General features: G+C 44.1%; 1 protein-coding gene across 2 annotated transcripts in view; it reads left to right on the top strand.

Annotated features, from left to right (window-relative positions):
• The window catches only part of tmem9 (transmembrane protein 9), a 103,222-nt gene that overhangs the window by 30,894 nt on the left and 51,625 nt on the right, over positions 1 to 20,703 (top strand). For both annotated transcript variants that reach the window (XM_038820979.1, XM_038820978.1), the window contains exons 3-4: positions 10,485 to 10,593; positions 16,379 to 16,510. In XM_038820979.1, the coding sequence (XP_038676907.1) occupies positions 10,485 to 10,593; positions 16,379 to 16,510 (241 nt within the window). The remainder of the gene's footprint in view (positions 1 to 10,484; positions 10,594 to 16,378; positions 16,511 to 20,703) is intronic.

Here is a 20,703-nt window from a genome sequence, read left to right as displayed (position 1 = left end):
ACAATTCACGACGGCAGTGGCACCACACTTGTGGGAGATGTTCATGGACTCACCGGCGAGGGGCACCCTGATGCCTACACTAGCACAAGCCTCAATCTCGCTGATATCCAAGAAAGCCAATGACCCAACAGAATGCAAGTCCAGCAGGCCCATTTCGCTGCTGGACGTCGACACAAAAATACTGGCCAAGACCCTAGCCAGGCGACTGGAGGACCGCATACCAGAGATGGTCGCAGAGAACCAAACAGGCTTTGTCAAAGGTAGACAGCCAACATCAGACATCAGATGCCTGCTGAACGTGATAATGAGCCCATCCGGGGAGCGAACACCAGAGGTGATCATCTCATTGGATGCAGAAAAGGCCTTCAACAGAGTCGAATGGAAGTACCTCAACGGTACTGGAGCCATTCGGGCTTGGAGCAGAGTTCACCACCTGGGTGAAACTCCTGTACAGCGCTCCCACGGCGAGTGTACGCACAAATACCACCAGCTCTAAATACTTCCAATTGCGCAGAGGCACAAGGCAGAGATACCGCTGTCTCCGCTGCAGTTCGCCCTAGGATTCGAACCACCAGAGATCATGCTCAAGGCGGCAAAGAATGAAAGGAGATCCAGAGAGGAGGCAGAGAATACAGAGTCTCACTCTATGCGGATGACATGCTCCTCTACATCATGGACCCACAAAGCAGCATGGAGAGAATCAGAAAGCCCCTGAAAGAGTTTGGAGCCATTTCAGGCTACAATCGTAACCTGAGCAAAAGTGAGATCTTCCCAGTGAACCTGCAAGGGGGAGGGGCAGAGCTGGAGGGGCTGCTATTTAAACAAGCCTGACATAAATTCCGCTACCTGGGGTTCCAAATGGCCCATGACTGGACACGGATCCACAAATGGAACCTGATTAATCTGGTGGAGGAAGTAAAAATGGACCTGCAGAAGTGGGATTCACGCCCACTCTTTGAGAGTGAAATGAAATGAAAATGAAAATCGCTTATTGTCACAACTAGGCTTCAAATGACGTTACTGTGAAAAGCCCCTAGTCGCCACATTCCGGCTCCTGTTCGGGGAGGCTGGTACAGGAAGTGTAGATGATCAAGATGAGCGTATTGCCCAGGTTCCTCTTCCTGTTCAGATCCATGCCAATCTACAACCCAAAGGTCGCCTTCAACTCAGGAGAAAACTGATCATGGCGTTTGTGTATGTGGGGGGGGGGGGGGGGGGGGAAGAGAACTCTAGGATCCCCAAAAAGATCTGCAGCGAACGAGAACCATGGGGGGTCTACACTCCCAAACCTGCAGTGTTACCACTGGGCTGCAACTGCTGAAAGGGTAAAGGAGTGGTTAAAGGTGCCAGACGCCTATTGGGTGCAAATGGAGGGAGGTCTCCTGCACGGGGACCTCCCTCCAAGCCTTGGCCACGGCATTGCTCCCATCCCCACCGAACAAACACTCAACTAGCCCATTGGTGATTGCAATACTCCGGGCATGGAACCAACTGCGACAGCACTTCAGATTAACCAAAATATCCATTAAGACCTCCATCTGCAACAACCACAGATTCTCACCAGCCATAATGGACGCCACCTTCAAAAAATGGAGACAGGACGGGGATGTTGACAGTTGGGGATTTCTACACAGACAACAGACTGACAACACGAGAGATACTAACAGAGAAGTTCCAGCTGACGGGGGTAACGAGCTAAGGTACATGCAGGCCAAAAACATCCAACGTGGGGAAACAAGAATGTACCCACGACCGCCGCAGCAATCACTGTTAGAAGACCTACTGGATGTGAAAATCCGAGGGAGGGGAAACTGTGGCTACCTGTATGGATGTCTAATAGGTAGGGCAGGCACACCACTGACGAGGGAAAAGTGGGAGGAAGACCATGGGTTTGAAATAGGATGGGGACTCTGGAGCGAAGCACTGTACACGCTCAACTCCACCTCCATTTTCCGAGCCTAAGTCTAATGAAGCTGTCAGTGGTACACAGAGCGCACTTAACCGGAACGTGAATAAACAGGTTCTTCCCAGAGGTGGAGGATAAATGAGAACGGTGTCAAGGAGGCCTGGCCAACCAAGCCCACATGTTCTAGTCTTGCCCCAGACTTGTCGGGTTCTGGACAGCCTTTTTTGAGGCAATGTCCAAGCTGGGTGGAGCCGTGCCTGACAGTAGCAGTCTTCGAGGTCTCGGAACAGCCAGATCTCTTCATAAGGAGGAGGGCCAATGCCCTTGTCTTTTCCTCCCTAATCGCCCGCCAGAGAATGCTGCTCGGCTGGCAAACAGCAGCACCACCTAAAGCTGCAGGCTGGCTGGCCAACCTATCGGAATTTCTCCAGATGGAGAAAATTAAATTCGGCAGCCGGGGTCGGAAGAAGGCTTCCACAAAACATGGGAGCCATTCACCCAGTTGTTCCAAGACCTGCTTATAGCCAACAGCCAATAATCCAGAGGAAGGGAAAGGGAAGCCACAGTGCCAAAACAAATGCAAACAACAGGAAGGGGTTGCAATAAAGACATGGAGCCTAGCAAATGACATAATACACAGCGTTGCGCCAACCAAACAGAAACAGGATATAAAAACCGACGAGAGAAGCGGGCACGCCAGAAGACCAGAAGAGGAGGGGAGTCAGGAGAAAACTGGGAGGGAGGCAGGGGAACAAGCCTACTGGAGAAAGTGAAACAAGAAACCGTAATCATTGTAAATAACAAAAGCCAACTGATGTAAATAATGAAAGGCAACCGATGTGTATATATTTCTCTTTTTTTCCTTCTTTATTCTTGATGTGTGGTCATGCTTGTTTTGTACAATGTGAAAAATTATTAATAAAAACATTTATATATAAAAAATATATCCTGCTATATTACCAGAGAACTCTCATCCTCAAATTACAATATTATGTATCTGCCTCACGGCGCTGAGGGCCCGGGTTCGATCCCGGCCCTGGGTCACTGTCCATGTGGAGTTTGAACATTCTCCCCATGTCTGCATCGGTCTCACCTCCACAACCCAAAAAGATGTGACTGGTAGTTGGATTGACCATGCTAAATTACCCCTTAATTAGAAAAAAAGAATTAGATACTCTAATTTTGTTATTTTTTTTTAAAACAATATGCATGTATGTATGTGGTGTGAGCATCAGGTCTAGTCACATGGCATAACTGTCTTGTGTTTTTTTTCTACTAAATTACTCGGAAATTATAGCACAGAAATAGGACTAATTGGTCCATGCTGCAGTCAGCCTCCTCCCATCCTGCTTCATCTAATATAACAGAGAATCCAAAGCTATTCATTAAGCATATAATTAGTAAAAGACTGATAAAAGGAAAAGACTTGCGAACCAAAAAAGGGATTTATGCTTGGAGGCAGAGGGCATGGCTGAGGTATTAAATGATTACCTTCCATCTGTCTTTACCAAGGGAGGAGATGCTGCCCAAGTCATAGTGAAAGAGGAGGTAGTTGAAACATTGGATGAGTTAAAATTGATGGGCAAGGAGACACTACATAGGCCAACTGTATTTCCCAAGTTAAATCCGCAGAACTGGATCAGATGTATCTGAAGATTCTTACAGAACTACTTGCCATAATTTTCCAATCCTCCTGTAGAATTGCAGGTGTTATATCTTTGTCCAAGAAAGAGTGTAAGGATAGCTCTCTAAATACAGGTTTAAGAGCAATCGTGGGAAAGAGTTTGGAATAATCCAGGGTGAAATTAACTTGGACAAATGCTAATTGATTAGTGAAAGCCAGTGCAGATTTGCGAAGACCAGATCATGTTTAACTAACTTAGTTAACATACATCAAGTTTTTTTGATGAGGTAACAGTGAGTACTGATGAGGAATAATGCATTTGATGTGGTGTACATGGACTTCCAAAAGTCATGTGGTAAAGTGCTGCACATCAGGTTTGTCAGTAACATTAAAATTCATGGAATGAAGGGGGCAATACTAGCATGGACACAGAGTTGGCTAAGTGACGATAAACAGAGTAGTGGTGAGAGGTTGTTTTTCAGACTGGAAAAAGGTTGATAGTAAGATTCCTTCACTGTCAGTGTTTGGACCTCTGTTTTTCTTGATGTATATTAATGAGCATGCAGGTTAGAATCTCAAAATTTGCAAATGACGCGAAACTTGAAAATGTTATGAACTGTGGGGAGGATAGTGATCGACTTCAAAAGGACACAGTCAGCTTGGCGGTATTGGCAACATGTGACAGATGAAATTTAAGGCAGGGAAGTGTGAAAAGATGCATTTGAGTAGGAAGAACATGGGAGAGACAATATAAAATAAAGGATCTAATTCTAAAGGGGACTGCAAGAGCAGAGGGACCAGGAGGTATATGGTAACAAATTATTGACCATGGTAGCGGGGTTGCCAAAGCGGTTAATAAGGCATACTGGATCCTGGACTTTGTAAATAGGGAAATGGAATGCAAGAGTAAAATGGTTCTTGTGAGCTTTTATAAAACACTGGTTTGTTCTCAACTGGAGTATTGTGTCCCAATCTGGGGTCTTGATGCAGTTGTGTTGTTGCAGCCTCTGCAGGTTAGATGCAGTGGTCTGAAGTACTTGCCCTTATTTTTGCAGGGGTGCAGTCATTCATTTTAGGAGAGGCCTCCATCCTGAATTTATTGGCGGACCAAAATGTACAATTTGGGGCACTCCAGAAAATTCCTTACTCTGGGAGGGGAGCATCAGTTCCTCACTATGATTGAGCAGACTGGGTATAAGTTCAGTGATCAGGGTGGTTAGATGGGGGTGAGTTTGAGACTAGAAGCCTTGAGTGATAAATAGAGATTGGGCTTGGGAGGATTGAAGCCTTCTTTGAGGAATCTAGAGGGAGTTCTGCTTTTCCTGATCACCAAGGAGTGCTACACAGAGGCAGAGACCTTGGAGAATTGGCAGTTCCTGCCTCGGAATATCTCCGGAAATTGTAGAGGTCAAACGCCCCCACCCCCCATTTGTTACATTTCGGTTGCAGCGCCATATATAATCAGAATGTGACACCTTAAGGCAAAAGCAGCAGTACTACAGGCAACTGAAGGCAGTGGTGCAGAAAAAAGAACAAACAGTGGTAGAAAAGGTGTGGGAGATTCAGCAATTAGCAAACACCAAATATGATTAGTTTCTTCAAATGTTCTAGGTTCAGCTACTGACAGTCGCGCAGAGAGAGGAAGGAGCTCCTCCAGGATGGGGAGGCTAGCTGGAGGGAATTTATTTTTTTAAAAACTCCTCAGCCAAAACTCTGTTATTGACTCAAATGCCCTCAACTCATTTCTCACTACCTCGTCTGACTCAGTCTCAGTGCTACCCTGATCCAGAGTGAAGTTAAAGCCATCCGGCAGCAAACAAACAAGGCCTATGAGCTGATGGAACCCCAAACAAAATGTTGAAACACTGAGGAGATACACAGCTAGCCCGGCTGCAAATTCATCTCTCATTTGGGAAGCAGAGGACGTGCTGGGGAATCTTTTGGATACTGTGATCTTGACTATATCCAAGAAGGGAGATGAGTGCAATTATGGTAACTACAGAGGGATCTCCCTGCTGTCTGCCACAGGGCAAATCATTGCAAGGATTCTTCCTCAGTCACCACCTCCCAGTGGCTGAAGAGCTCCTACCAAAGTTGCAGTGTGGTTTTCGCCCATCGAGAGACACCACAAACCGAACCTTCATTGTACTGCACATTCAAGCAAAATGCAAAGAACAGCATCAGTTGTTGTACATGGCCATTTCTACCTCACAAAAGCGTTTGACTCTTGTCAACTGCGAGGGCTTGTGGAGTATACACTTCAAATCTGACTGTCCTGTTTTTAAAAAATAAATTTAGAGTATCCAATTCATTTTTCCAATTAAGGGACAGTTTAGCATGGCTAATCCACCTATCCTGCACATCTTTGGATTTGTGGGGGCGAAACCCATGGAAACACGGTAAGAATGTGCAAACTCGACACGGACCGTGACCCAGAGCCAGGATCGAACAAGGGACCTTGGTGCCGTGAGCCAGCAGTGCTAACCACTGCACCATTGTGCTGCCCTACCTTGAAATTGATTACATTTTCTATTTTCACAGTAACCTCATTGCCGTGTTAATGTAAGCCTACTTGTGACAATAATAAAGATAATTTTTATTATTTACGATGGAGGTTATTCCACTACCTTGTGTACAAAGAAATAATGGAAGTGCTGGTTTGGCATTGAGGATCTGAATGGCCTCTTCCTGTGCAGTGACGTCTCCATGACAGTGTGAATCCATGTTCTTCATCCTGGAATTTCGCCATTCTAACTTTCTGGCAGTTTCAATAACAGTAAAGTTTGCTGATTACTTGTCTTTCTTTTAAAAGACATGAGCTAACATTTGTAGATTTTCTTTGGAGTTGTCCAACCCCATTTGGTAAATAAGATGCTCTTCTCTACTCCCTCCGAAGCCTGGATGCTCTGTCTTACACAAGGCTCACACAATGCTCAAGAATGGGGACAGACTAATGCTGAACACACTTTACAATTTTTGCTGTACAGCCCCATGATCTGGTTTCAATTTGCTTCAGTAACGCATGGTGTAGTACACATAATCTTGGCTGCTTTTCACTTAAGCCTACAGCTCCCTCTCCTGTGTTTGTTAGCTTCTTTGTAATACTCTGTCAAATATTTTTATTACCATCCCAGACCAGACCGCAACAGTAGTTAAATACTGGATTGACATCCCAAAATTTTAGTTTATTCGTAAGACTGTGTGGAAAGAATGATTCGCTCCAGGAGTGATTGCATGAAGGAATATGGATTTGATATTTTTAAAACAAAACTTTATTCGGAATATAATATTAAACTCTTTAACTTCACACTCAAAGACTAGCTTAGAATTACCCCATAAACACCACTAATCAATTCCCCATTAAACAAGAAAAGAAGCATACAGCTCTCAGTTCATCTTAAAATCAGCATGGCCTAGGGTAATATTTGCTGTACAAAACATATTTGGCTCATGTTAGAATTAATCAAGTGGCGGCCTCCTGTGTGAGTGTGCTTCTCTATTTCTATCTGTGCCATTATGCCCTTGGATCTACCCTGTACATTTCAGAATCTGGAGGCCTTGGAAGCTGTTGTTACAGATTGTCAAATATATTGAACTGAAGAGGATAATTGAGACATGTTGTAAATATACCCTGTGCTGAACACATGCTTTTTCAGCTCTTTGATACCTTCACTCAGAGCCCTCCTCAGGCAGCATTGAATGGCTGAAATCTCAAGTTCTTGTGATAATTGTCACATTTAATCCATTACTTTTCTCAAAAGCCTTGCATCAGGACCTTGCAGGTTTAATTTATAGCAACCACTAGATGGTATGCAAGAGTAAATTGTGACTTTCTGAAAGAGTCTGGCGTTGGATTGCTATATCTCAGCTGTGAATGGGAGCTCACGATGAGAACCTGTATTTGTCAGCATGGTGTGCAGGACTTTACCATGCTTGTCTACATGTTTGGTCCCAAAAAAGACTTGGTTTGTGCGGACCCATTCTGTTCTGTTCTATCCTGCACAGTGTCAGGGGTGCACACAGGCTGGGGGCTTTGCGCCTTCAGGTCTGCACTAAGATGCCAGTGAGATCTTTGACTCCTCTCCCTCCATCATTAGATTTTTGCATTTTCCAGTATTGTTTTGATTTACTCGCACTATTGCTGTGCTCATATTAACATTTTCTATAGTGAAAGCACTGTTCATTTTTAGGTTGCTGACATTATCAGAACTGGGCCTTGTTGATATTTGCCCTTGCATTCTGAGAGAAAAAAATCTATTCTGTTCTCTCAACCCAGACTGAACTCTTAAAGCTGTTTGAAATAAAACAGAAAATGCTGGGAATACTCAACCGGTGTGGAAAGAGAACCAGAATTCACGTTTCAGGTCAATAGCCTTCCATCATAAAATAGTTACAGCGCAGCCCATCGTGTGAATAGTTGCTCTTTGCACAAGCATTTTAACTAGTCCCACTTCCCTTCCCTTTCCCCAAAGCCCTGCAGTTTTTTTCTGGGGAAGGGAGGCCATGGTGTAGTGGTATTGTCACTCGACTTGTAATCTAGAGACCCAGTGTAATGCTCTGAATCTCACCATGGCAGGTAGTGAAATTTTAATTCAATAAAAGTCTGGAATTAAAATTATGACCATGAAACCATTGTTGAATGTCGTAAAAACGAATCTGGTCCTTTAGCGAAGGAACTCAGTCGTCCTCACCTGTTCTGACCTACATGTGGCTTCAGACCCACAACAATGTGGTTGACTCTTAAATAACCTCTAAAATGGCCCAACAAGCCACTCAGTTCAAGGGCAGTTAGGGGATGGACAATAAATGCTGGCCAGCCAGTACCATCCGCATCCAGTAAATGAAAGGAAAGTCACATTTCTGTTCGTGGGAGCTTACTCTTAGTGTAAAGTTGCCGTAGTCCCAGATGACCATATGCTACTTTCCCCTTTAAGGGGGAGAGCTGACAGGGGACGGGTGATTTAACCTGAGGGTCACCACACCTCTGGCGAGGGGCAGGGTTGAGAAGGTGAATAACCTTCATGAATAACCTCCGCCGGTTCGGGAATTGAAATGGATGGGAGGCGGGTTCACGTGATGGGCTGAGCTGTGTTCTCAACTCTGTGTAATTTGCTCCTTCTACGTCTGTCACCAACCACGCAACACACAGGCACACAAATTTCCCCAAACTCTTGCAAAATATTGATTCCAGGGAAGCAGGAGTACACTCATGATACAAGAATCATAGAAAAGTTAGTAAATTTACTGCAAGTACCAATTAAATTGGATTGTTTCACAGACAAAATGCTTTCCAGCTACAACAAAAACCACACACTTGTCATCTGATGGATAGGTTTTGAAAACCAAGGGAAGGAGAAAACCGGGAAATATAGACCAACCAATCTAACATCAGTAGTAGGTAAAATGCTAAAGTCTATTATAAAGGATACAATTACAGGACACTTAGAAAATATCAACGGAAATATCAACGGAATTAGTCACCATTGGTTTATGAAAGGGAAATTATGCTTGACAAATCTATTGGAGCTTTTTGAGGACGGGGTTAGATAATAGAATAGATAAGGGTGAACCAGTGGATGTTGTGTATTTAGATTTTCAGAAAGCTTTTGATTAAGTTCCATATAAGAGGTTAGTGTGCAAAATCGAACACATGAGATAGGGGCTAATATATTGGCATGGATTGAGAATTGGGAGGCAGACGGGAAACAGAGTTGGAATATATGGGACTTTTACAAAGTGGCAGGTGAATAACTCGTGGGGTTGACGGGGATCGGTGCTTGGGGCCCCAGCTATTCACAACATACATCAGTGATTTGGATGAGGGACGCAGTAATATTTCCAAGTTCGCTGATGACGTGAAACTTGGTGGGAATGTGAGTTGTGAGAACGATATTCAGAGGCTCCAAGTGGGCCGACGCATGGTAGATGCAGTATAAAATGGATAAATGTGAAGTTATCCACTTTGGAGAAACAGACTGGCAGAGTGTTATTTAAATGGTGATAAATTGGGAAATGTTGATGTACAAAAGGGTGTTCTAGTACACCAGTTGCTGAAAGCAGATACATCAAGCAGTTAGGAAGGTATAGTATGTTGGCTTTCATCGCAAGAGGACCTGAGTACAGCAGCAAGGAAGTCTTAATACAGCTGTACAGTGACTTGGTGAGACCATACCTGTAGTGTGTGCAGTTTTGGCATCCTTTTCTAAGAAAGGATATATTTGCCATAGAGGGAGTGCAGTGCAGTGAAGATTCATCAGGCTGATTCCTGTAATGGCAGGACGAGGAGAGTTTTTTATTCATTCACAGGATGTGTCCAAGGATGTGCAGGTTGGGTAGATTGCCCATGCTAAAATTGTCCCATAGTGTCCAAAGACGTGTTGGTTAGGTGGGATTACGGGGATAGGGTGGGAGAGTAGGCCTCGGTAAGGTGCTGTTTCAGAGGATCGGCACAGACTCGTTGGGTCTAATGGCCTCCTTCTGCACTGTAGGGATTCTTTGGAAACATAAACCCCTGTTAGGGCGGGAGAGATTGGTTGCAAGGGTGCTGTTTCCTCTGCTGAGGGTGAGGGCGGTGGGAAGAGTTCTATAACAAGAGGTCACAGCCTCAGGAAATGGGGCAGGCCATTTAGGACTGAGTTTAGGAGAGATTTCTTCACTCAGAGAGCGTAGTGAACCTGTGGAATTGTCTCCCACAAGACAGTGGAGGCTAGTCACTGAATATATTTAAAAGGAAATAGATTGATTTGTCGGCTCTGAAGGTGTCAAGAGGTATGGGGAAAGTGCGGCAGTCTGTTGTTGAGCTAGAGGATCAGCCATAATTATGTTGAATGGTGGTGCAGGCCCAAAGAGCCTAATGGGCTACTATTTTCTATGTTTCTAACTGCATGTTAAAAGTTGCACTTTTTTCTGAGAGTCCTAGACATTCAGTAATAGAAGATGGTTTTGTCTTTCCAGTAATTGTCTGCATGTTGTGGATCCCATGCCAGTGCCAGGCCGGGATGTAGAGGCTTACTGTCTCCTGTGCGAATGTAAATATGAAGAAAGGAGCACCACCACAATCAAGGTACAGCCAAGCCTTCTGCATGTTATCTGGTTGATTCTGTTCCCCCACCCTAAAGCCGTGTCTCCCAGCTCCTGTAAGAATAGCTCATCCCCTTTGTCTGATGTCTTCGAGCTAATTCGTAAAACTGTGCTTCGGATCTATATTATATTTTTGTTCATGCTTAAAATCAAACAGTACAGAAGGAGACTCATTCAGTTTATGCCAACTCTTTGAAAGACAGACCCAATTAATCCACCCCCTCGATTTCATAGCCTTTCACGTTTCCCTTGTATACAGTCAACTCCCACCGTTCACGGGTTCCATTCCTGCAAATTCTCACAATGTGAGCTTTGCACACGCGCAGTGGGAGAGACCACATCTGGAGTGATGCACAGCCAGAGTGTGTGTGGTTATTGGGAATTTGAAACAGACTGGGAATTCGGTCATGGAAAGAGATGCATTTTCTCCTTGCTTTGTTGCTTTTCAAATCTTCACTGAGTGGTTTAGCCTTGCTGCCACAGATGAGGCTACGCAGAAAGCGCTAATTGGTAAGTAGGGGGTAAGGTTGTTGAGTCAAAGTTTATCACTTCACGTGGAGATTTAAAAGGTGTGGGAGCTGCGAGTCAGAGTGGAGATTTAAAAAGTGCGGAAACTGAGAGAGCGGAGATTTAAACGGTGCGGGAGCTTGGAGTCAGAGCGGAGATTTAAAAAGTGCGGAAACTGAGAGAGTGGAGATTTAAAAGGTGCGGGAGCTGAGATTCAGAGCGGAGATTTTAAAAGTGTGGAAATGTGGAAACTGAGAGAGTGGAGATTTAAAAAGAATGGGAGCTGAGAGAGCGGAGATTTAAAAGGTGCGGGAGCTGAGAGTCAGAGCGGAGATTTTAAAAGTACAGAAACTGAGAGAGGAGATTTTAAAAGTGCGGGAGCTGAGAGTCAGAGCGGAGATTTAAAAGGTGTGGGAGCTGAGAGTCAGTGCGGAGATTTAAAAGGTGCGGGAGCTGAGAGTCAGAGTGGAAATTTTAAAAGAATGGGAGCTGAGAGTTAGAGTGGAGATTTAAAAAGTGCGGAAACTGAGAGAGTGGAGATTTAAAAGGTGCGGGAGCTGAGAGTCAGAGCGGAGATTTAAAAGGTGTGGGAGCTGAGAGTCAGAGCAGAGATTTAAAAGGTGCGGGAGCTGAGAGTCAGTGCGGAGATTTTAAAAGTGTGGAAACTGAGAGAGTGGAGATTTTAAAAGAATGGGAGCTGAGAGCCAGTGGAGATTTAAAAGGTGCGGAAGCTGAGAGTCAGAGTGGAGACTTAAAACGTGCGGGAGCTGAGAGTCAGAGCGGAGATTTTAAAAGTGCAGGAGCTGAGAGTCAGAGCGGTGATTTAAAACGTGCGGGAGCTGAGAGTCAGAGCGGAGATTTAAAAAGTGCAGGAGCTGAGAGTCAGAGCGGAGATTTAAAAAGTGCAGGAGCTGAGAGTCAGAGCGGAGATTTAAAAAGTGCAGGAGCTGAGAGTCAGAGCGGAGATTTAAAAAGTGCAGGAGCTGAGAGTCAGAGTGGAGATTTAAAAGGTGCGGGAGCTGAGAGTCAGAGCGGAGATTTAAAAAGAATGGGAGCTGAGAGTCAGAGCGGAGATTTAAAAAGAATGGGAGCTGAGAGTCAGAGCGGAGATTTAAAAAGTGCAGGAGCTGAGAGTCAGAGCGGAGATTTAAAAGGTGCGGGAGCTGAGAGTCAGAGCGGAGATTTAAAAAGAATGGGAGCTGAGAGTCAGAGTGGAGATTTATACGGTTCGGGAGCTGAGAGTCAGAGTGGAGATTTAAAAAGTGCAGGAGCTGAGAGTCGGAGCGGAGATTTAAAAAGTGCGGGAGCTGAGAGTCAGAGCGGGGATTTAAAAGGTTCGGGAGCTGAGAGTCAGAGCGGAGATTTAAAAGGTGCGGGAGCTGAGAGTCAGAGCTGAGATTTAAAAAGAATGGGAGCTGAGAGTCAGAGTGGAGATTTATACGGTTCGGGAGCTGAGAGTCAGAGTGGAGATTTAAAAAGTGCAGGAGCTGAGAGTCGGAGCGGAGATTTAAAAAGTGCGGGAGCTGAGAGTCAGAGTGGGGATTTAAAAGGTTCGGGAGCTGAGAGTCAGAGCGGAGATTTTAAGGCTTTAAACTAAATAGTGGGGTGGAGGGTGCAGTTGTATGGAAAATTAGAATATCAAAGTTAAAGGAGAAGGTAGGAGTGCAGGTTAATGAAGAGGACTTTAAAATAGATAAGTGGGGTGAGGGCTCAGGAGAGGTTAGTAAAGTTTCAAGAGAGACTATGGAAAGTGGCAGGAATCTAACTTCAGGCACAGCAGATAAGCGATATCTATGAGAAGGGAGGTGATCGATGCAGGACTGAGGGTGTTGTACCTAAATGCACGCAGTATACGAAGCAAGGTAAATGAGCTTGTAGCTAACTTTAAGTTGATGCTTATGATGTTGTGGGCATCACAGAGATGTGGCTGCAAGGGGATCAGGGCTGGGATCTAAATATCCAAGGACATGTGTCGATCGGATATGTGTTGTATCAAAAGGATGGGCAGAGAGGGCGGGGTTGCCTTGTAAGTGAGAAATGAAATTAAACCTATAGCAAGAAGTGATATAGGGTCAGAAGGTGTAGAATCTGTGGGTAGAGTTGAGGAATTGCAATGGGGAAAAATGACCCTGTTGGAAATTATGTACAGGCCCCCTAACAGGAATCAGGATGTGGGGCAGAAAATAAATCAGGAGATAAAAAATACATATAAGAAAGGCAATATTACAATATAAATGGGGGACTTCAATACGCAGGGGGACTGGGAAAATCAGATTAATTGTGAATCCTAAGAAAAGGAATTTGTGGAATGTATACAAGATGTTTTTTTGGAGCAGCTTGTAGTAGAGCCCACTAGGGAACAGGCAATTCTGGATTTGGTGAAGTGTAATGAGGCAGACTTGATTCCGGAACTTAAGGTGAAGGAACCCTTAGGGGGCAGTGACCACAATATGTTAGAATTCACCCTGCAGATTGAAGGGGAAGATGGAATCAAATGTGACGGTACTACAATTGAATAAATGTAACTACAAAGACATGAGGGAGGTGCTAGCCAGATTTGATTGGAAGGGAAGCCTTGCAAGGAAGATGGTTGAACAGCAGTGGCATGAGTTTTGGACGTTGTTCAGGAGACACAACAGAAATTCATCCCAAGGAGGAGGAAACATGCTAAGGGGAGGACTAGGCTACCATGGCTGGCAAGTCAGGGACAGCATAGAAGAAAAAGAAAAGCATAAGTGTGTCAAGGATTAGTGAGAAGCCTTGAAAAGCAAGCAGAGGGACAACTAAAAATTCAATGAGGGAAGAAGATGAAATATGAGTGTAAGGTAGCTAGTAATATAAAAGAAGATTGCAAGAGATTTTTCCAATATACAAAAAGCAAGAGAGAGACAAGAATGGACATTGGACCACAGGAAAATGAGGCTGGTGAAGTAGTAATGGGGAATAAAAAAATGGTAAATGAATTGAAAAGGTACTTTGCAACATTATTCACAGTGGAAGACACCAATGGCATACCAGAACTTAAGAGTCAGGGGGCAGAGGTGAGTGTAGTGGTCATCACTAAGGAGAAGATGCTGGGGAAGCTGAAATGTCTGAAGGTGGGTAGATCACCCGGATGGACTACACCCCAGGGTTCTGAAGGAGACAGCTGAGGAGATTAACATAGAACGTAGAATGGCAGGGCGTTCCACGCCCTTACTACTCTCTGAGTAAAGAACCTACCTCTGACATCTGTCCTATATCTATCTCCCCTCAATTTAAAGCTATGTCTCCTCGTTGTGGAGGTATTGGTTGTGATCTTTCGGAATCACTTGAGTCGGGGAGGGTCCCAGAGGACTGGAAAATGGCTAATATAGCATCCCTGTTTAAGAAGGGAGGAAGCAGAAGACGGGAAATGAAAGGCCGGTTAGCCTGACTTTGGTCATTGGTAAGATTTTGGAGTCCATTATTAAGGATGGGAATGTGGAGTACTTGGAAGTGCATGGTAAAATAGGGATGAGTCAACATGCCTTTGTCAAGGGGAGGTCATGCATAACAAATCTGTTAGGATTCTTTGAGGAGGTAACAAGAAAGTTAGTCAAAGAAGAGCCTGTACGTGATCTATTTGGATTTCCAGAAGGCCTTTGACGAGATGCCGTACAGGAGGCTGCTAAATAAGGTAAGAGCTCATGGTGTTAGATGTAAAGTCCTGGCATGGATAGAGGATTGGCCGACTGGCAGAAGACAGAGAGTGGGGATAAAATGATCTTTTTCAGGATGGCAGCTGGTGACTAGTGGTGTTCCACAGAGGTCAGTGTTGGGACCACATCTATTCATGATATATGTTAATGATCTGTAAGAAGGAAACTGAGGGTGTTGCTGATAAGCTTGCAGATGATGCAAAGATACGTAGAGGGGCAGGGAATGTTGAGGAAGCAGGGGGGCTGCAGAAGGACTTGGACAGGCTGAGAGACTGGGCAAAGAAGTGGTAGATGGAATACAATGTGGAAAAATTAGGTTATGCCTTTGGTCGGAAGAATAGAGGCTTGGACTATTTTCTAAATGGGGAAACGCTACGGAAATTTGAAGTGCAAAGGGACTTGGGCGTCCTAGTTCAGGATTCTCTTAAGGTTGATATGCAGGTTCAGTTGGCAGTTCGGAAGGCAACTGTAATGTTAGTGTTCATTTCGAGAGGGATAGAATACAAGAGCAGGGATGTATTTCTGAGGTTGTATACTGCTCTAGTCAGACCCCATTTGGAATATTGTGAGCAGTTTTGGGACCCGTAACTAAGGAAGGATGTGCAGGCCTTGGAGGGGGTCCAGAGGAGGTTCACAAGAATGATCCCGGGAATTAAGGGCTTGTCATATGAGGAGTGGTTGAGGACTCTGGGTCTGTACTTGATGGAGTTTAGAAAAAATTTTACAGAATACTGAGGCTGAGATAGAGTGGACGTGGAGAAGATGTTTCCACAAGTAGGAGAGACTAGAATCTGAGGTCCCAACCTCAAACTGAAGGGACGATGTTTTACAAATTAGATGTAGGAATTTCTTCAGCCAGAGGGTGGTGAATCAGTGGAACTCATTGCCGCAGAAGGCTGCGGAGGCCAAGTTAGTGAGTGTCTTTACAAGAGATGATAGTTTCTTGATTAATGTGGGGATCAGGGGTTACAGGGACATGACAGGAGAATGGGAATGAGAAACTTATCACCCGATGGGCCAAGTGGCCTAATTCTGCTGCTATATGGTATGGTCTAAGTGTGAAATCATGAATGGCAATCTTGCTCATCTGCAGAGTCTGCACATTATCAGTGCGTGTTTTGTACATGGGGCGAACGTGGTAACAGTGAGAGGTTAACATTTTAAATCGCGGTTGATTGAAGTTTTAGGGCCACGATTATGTAGGTAGACAAATTGGTGTTGGAGGGAGTCACAAACGACAGGAGCTGGCTGATTGTCAACACTTGTTGGGAAAAAGTAGGGAGGGAAAAAACATCCAGTTCATTCGTTTTGAGGATCATGGATGCAGTCTTGCATATTAGTGCTGTGTGATATATTAATAGCACTCCAGAGCACTGCTGCCTTCACCCTGAAGAATGCTTTTGAAAATTCCAGATAAATTCACCATATTAACTATGGGCGATAAAGTTGATCATGCATCATTTCTTGTTTAAAGAAGTCCATTTATTTCAAAGGTAGTAATGGGAAAGAAAGTAAATGTGAGATCGGTGCTTGTGAACAATCACAGATAACCTTTATTCTTTTTAAATCTTTATTTGACAGGTAACAATCATCATTTACTTGACTGTTGTTGGAGCTCTGCTGGTGTACATGGCATTCCTGATGATAGTGGACCCACTTATCCGAAAGCAGGATTCATACATTCAGCCTCTGCACAATGAGGAAGACAGTGAGGTATGGGAAGTGAATGATACTTCTAGATTAATTTATTAAAGGGGATAGCTACAAATTTGCAGATTGTTCACCTTTTCAAGACGCACATGTACCAGACGTGGGTACTGTACTGTAGGAGGGTTTTCCAAAGCCTGAGTATTGAGCCAGCCTTAATGTGGGGTTTGTCCCTCATTGTTAGGCCTTGGCTTAATAATCAGCATAGACACACAACAATCTTGGATAAGACAGCTTTTTATTATCCCAAGCTTGGTTTCGTGTACACGAGAGATGGATCTGGATAATGCCAAGATCGATTTGCTGAATTCTGATAAAAACACATCAATTATACAATTTCCAAAAATCAATAGCCCCCCCAGTTGGACTCCATCCAATCCCTGAAGCTGTCATGTTCAAACTTATCCAATAAAATTCCGATCAACCCATAATTTAGCCTCATCCTGTCACCTGTTGTTTACCAAAGGTGTTATGCCCATTTGAAGTTGTTTTCCCCATCCTAACATCCTGTGAACCCATTGTTCATTAGAGACAGGATGGCAGAACTGGCATCCTCTTTACTCCATGGATTGTTTCAGAGGGCCAGGATATCAGAGGTGGCTTTCTCTTCACTTCATGGATTGTTTCAGAGGATGTTGGAGGCCACTGATAAAACTTGTTTACCATGTAATCTGCTGACCACACATCTCGTGTGTCTCAAAAACATGGGCAATTTAGCTAGGCTAAATCCCATCATGCATTGTGGCCACTGCTGGTAGCTAGCGTTTACATGATTACCACTGCTATGTCCTAAAATGCAGGTTTGATGGTGAATAATGATTACCAGTACACTTTCTATAATTAATCTCAATCCTTAATAAACAAATTTATGTAAAACTACTCTAGTGGCATCCTAGCTATTCAGTTTTAAGAGGTCTCCTCGCTGGACACCTCCTTCAGGTACTTTGTATTACAGGCTTTGATTTGCAAACTCAATTTATTTTTATACTCTGTTAGTAAGAGGTTACCCTCTTTAACAGCGAATATGATATATTTTTTCATTTGGACTTTTCAAGCTGTCCTTCGTTACTCCCGATTAACTTTGCAAATGTTACAGATTAAACAGATAGTGACACTGCCTATAACAAAGTTAATTTAGCAACATTTCTTCCATATGAAGGATTTGGCGTGAGCCGAAAGGCGCAGAAATTCGCATTGAACATGAAAATATGTCTTAACCGAAGTACAAAATGAGAAACTGAACATTTGTGAGAAATGTAGTGTAAGGATGGGGATATAATGAACACAGTCCAGAGCTCAGTGTGTATTGGACTATTGTTGTTATCTCTCTTAACGATCTCTTAATAGCTTAGCAATCCCCTTGCACAGACAAAGAAAAATGAGCATTGATAAATGCATTGTAATAGTTGAATAAATGTGCATTCTAACAGCAGCAAATTGATTTGGATAAGAGAGACTTGGAAAAGGATTTAGGAGTGTGAAGACATGACGTGAATATGCAACCAGAATGAAGGAGTACTTGTCTCCAGAGGCTACACTCTTGCTTTACGATGCATGCACATTCACCTCCAATGTGATATTATCACCAATTGCTATATTACTAACCGTTGTAATATTATCATTAATCACTCAGGATATCACTCTCCAATGTAATGTTAATTACTGTTAGGAAAACAACTGTAGTTTTAAGGGATTTATATTTATTTTGGTAAATATTAGAAATAATAGTTTTTCATGAGCATGTGGGTGTGCTTAGCAACTGGGGCCTTGCAAGGTAGAGAAAATTTTAAGTTTTAGCTGAATTTGTGGGAAATTGGAGACAGGACACTGGGGAGTGAACAGCCCTCACCTCTGGCAAGAGAAGCTGGGCAGGACAGGAGAGCTACAAAGATATAAGCTTTCTAAGAAACAAAGTGCAATCCAGATAACCAGGGAAAGAATGTTTGACACCTGAAGTTAAGAGAACAGAGACAGAGGTACTGTACCGAAGAATTCAAAGAAGAGTAAAACAAGTGTTGAGTTAGAGACAATTGCAGTAACGAGATTGAAAATAGGACAGCAGACTTCCGAGGGAGATGAAACGTTTGATGTCATTTTAATATAGTCTGGGAATTGAGCGTTAAATTAATTGTGAAAAGCTTGTACAGTTGTCAAGACATGGAAATCCTAAAAGGGGTTGGTGTAAAATCCAGGACTGAATTCACTGTTAAAAGTAGAATGGAAGCTTAGGTTAAAAGAGTCATTTGTAAAACCTGGACTGGATTTCGGAATGCAAACCGCTTTGGGAAAGCATTATTATGAGAGAAAATTTTAAAGCTTGTTTTTGGGAGTGGAGTTTGGAAATGCTGAAGTGATCACCATCTAGGGAATTCCAATGAGAAATCCACTAACTTGGGTTCAGAACCGTGTGTATTTGACCACAGTCAAATATGTGTTGGAAAGGAACTGTTTATGTTAATGAGGCCATTGTAGTTTAAGGTGTACTTTGTAATCCATATTAATCTTTAAATCTGTGTGTATTTGTTAAGCAATGGGACAAGTGAAGGAGTATTGTATAATAATCCAACTTCTCATGTTTAACAAATGTTTTTTCCTTGTTAAAATTAGTTCGCAACCCTGTGACACTTCCTCCACATTATATATAGTTTTTAAAAAATAATTACGATCCCATCCAGTTATAATATGAACTGAGAGTGTAACATTACTCAGTACCTCACTGTCAAATATAATATTATTAATCACTATCGCAGGCAGCATCTAAAGTCCCAAGTCAGTGGCTCTCTTGCAGTACCTTTCAAAAGTCGTGTATCCCACTTGTGGCAACTTGGTCTATTGAATTCTATACTGTGACCACAAGAAATCTATACATAGACTAATGAATGGCCGAGTGAGTAATACACAGCACAATCCAGGAAAGTCCATTGTTTGATTTGGGCCTGTGATCAGTTGATTAGGGAAACAGTTGAGGAACTGCTAATGACCACAATGCTTCAGGGTTGAAGAGCAACAAGTAAGACATCTTTTTGCTTCTTGCTGCCTGGTAGCCCCGACTGGAAAATACACATGCATGTATGTTGTAGAAATTGGGATTTCTTTACCAGATCCCTGAGCTGTGAATGAAATGCTCACGTCAGCAACAGTAGAGACGCAGTATGGTTAATTACTTCACCTGTCACCAGAAGGATGAAGAGAAAGAGGCGATGCCATGTCAGCTTCCAATATGTATGGTAGGAGGGTGGCATTATTGGAAGGAAAGGGTTGAGGCAGTGCCGTAGTTGTATTGTCACTGAATTATTAATCCAGAGACCCAAGGCAATACTCTGGGGACTTGAGTTAAAATCCCACCACGGCAGATGGTGAAATTGGAATTCAATAAAAATCCTGAATGAAAAGCCTAATGATGACCATGAAACCATTATTGTTTGTCGCAAAAATCCATCTGGTTCACGAATCCCTTTAGAGAAGAAAGTCTACCATCCCTACCTGGTCTGGCCTACATATGACTCCAGACCCACAGCAATGCAGTTGATTCTAAATGGCCAGCAACCCACTCAGTTGAAGGGAAATTAGGGATGGGCAATACATGCTGGCCCATCCCATGAACAAATCCCAATGAAAAATTAGCTGCTCTCCACCTAGAAATGTTGCTTGAAACCATACAGTAGTAGGGAGGAGAGGGATCTTTTTTCCCCTGCCTCATCCAGACACCTGGGGCGAAATTCTCCGCGGACCGACGTGACGCCCATTTCCGGCGGGAAAAAGCGGTGCGCATGACTCCGGCGTCCGGGCCTTCTTTTAAGCTGACAATCTCCGTTCCCGGAAGGGCCAGCAGCGGACTGACGCGATAGGCGTCAGTTTCACCAGCTGCGGAAGTGGCGAGTCCCGGCGTTTGTGTGGTGGGGAGAGAGACCCAGTGGGGTGGGGGTGGGGAAGAAGAGCGACCCGGCATTGGGGGGGGGGAGAAGGGAGAGACCCGGCGTTTGGGGGGGGGGGGGGAGAGAGGAGAAAGACCCGGCGTTTGTTTGGGGGGGGGGGGGGTTGCGGAGTTGAGAGGGGGAGAGGGAGGGAGGGGGAGAGCCGGAGAGAGGGAGGGAGGGGGAGAGCCGGAGAGAGGGAGGGGAGGGGGAGAGCCGGAGAGAGGGAGGGAGGGGGAGAGCCGGAGAGAGGGAGGAGGGGGAGAGCCGGAGAGAGAGAGGGAG

The sequence above is a fragment of the Scyliorhinus canicula genome, chromosome 15 (assembly GCF_902713615.1).
Source record: "Scyliorhinus canicula chromosome 15, sScyCan1.1, whole genome shotgun sequence".
NCBI classification, from domain to species: domain Eukaryota; kingdom Metazoa; phylum Chordata; class Chondrichthyes; order Carcharhiniformes; family Scyliorhinidae; genus Scyliorhinus; species Scyliorhinus canicula.
Note: the sequence above shows the minus strand (reverse complement) of the source record. Positions and strands in the feature narration are given on the sequence as shown.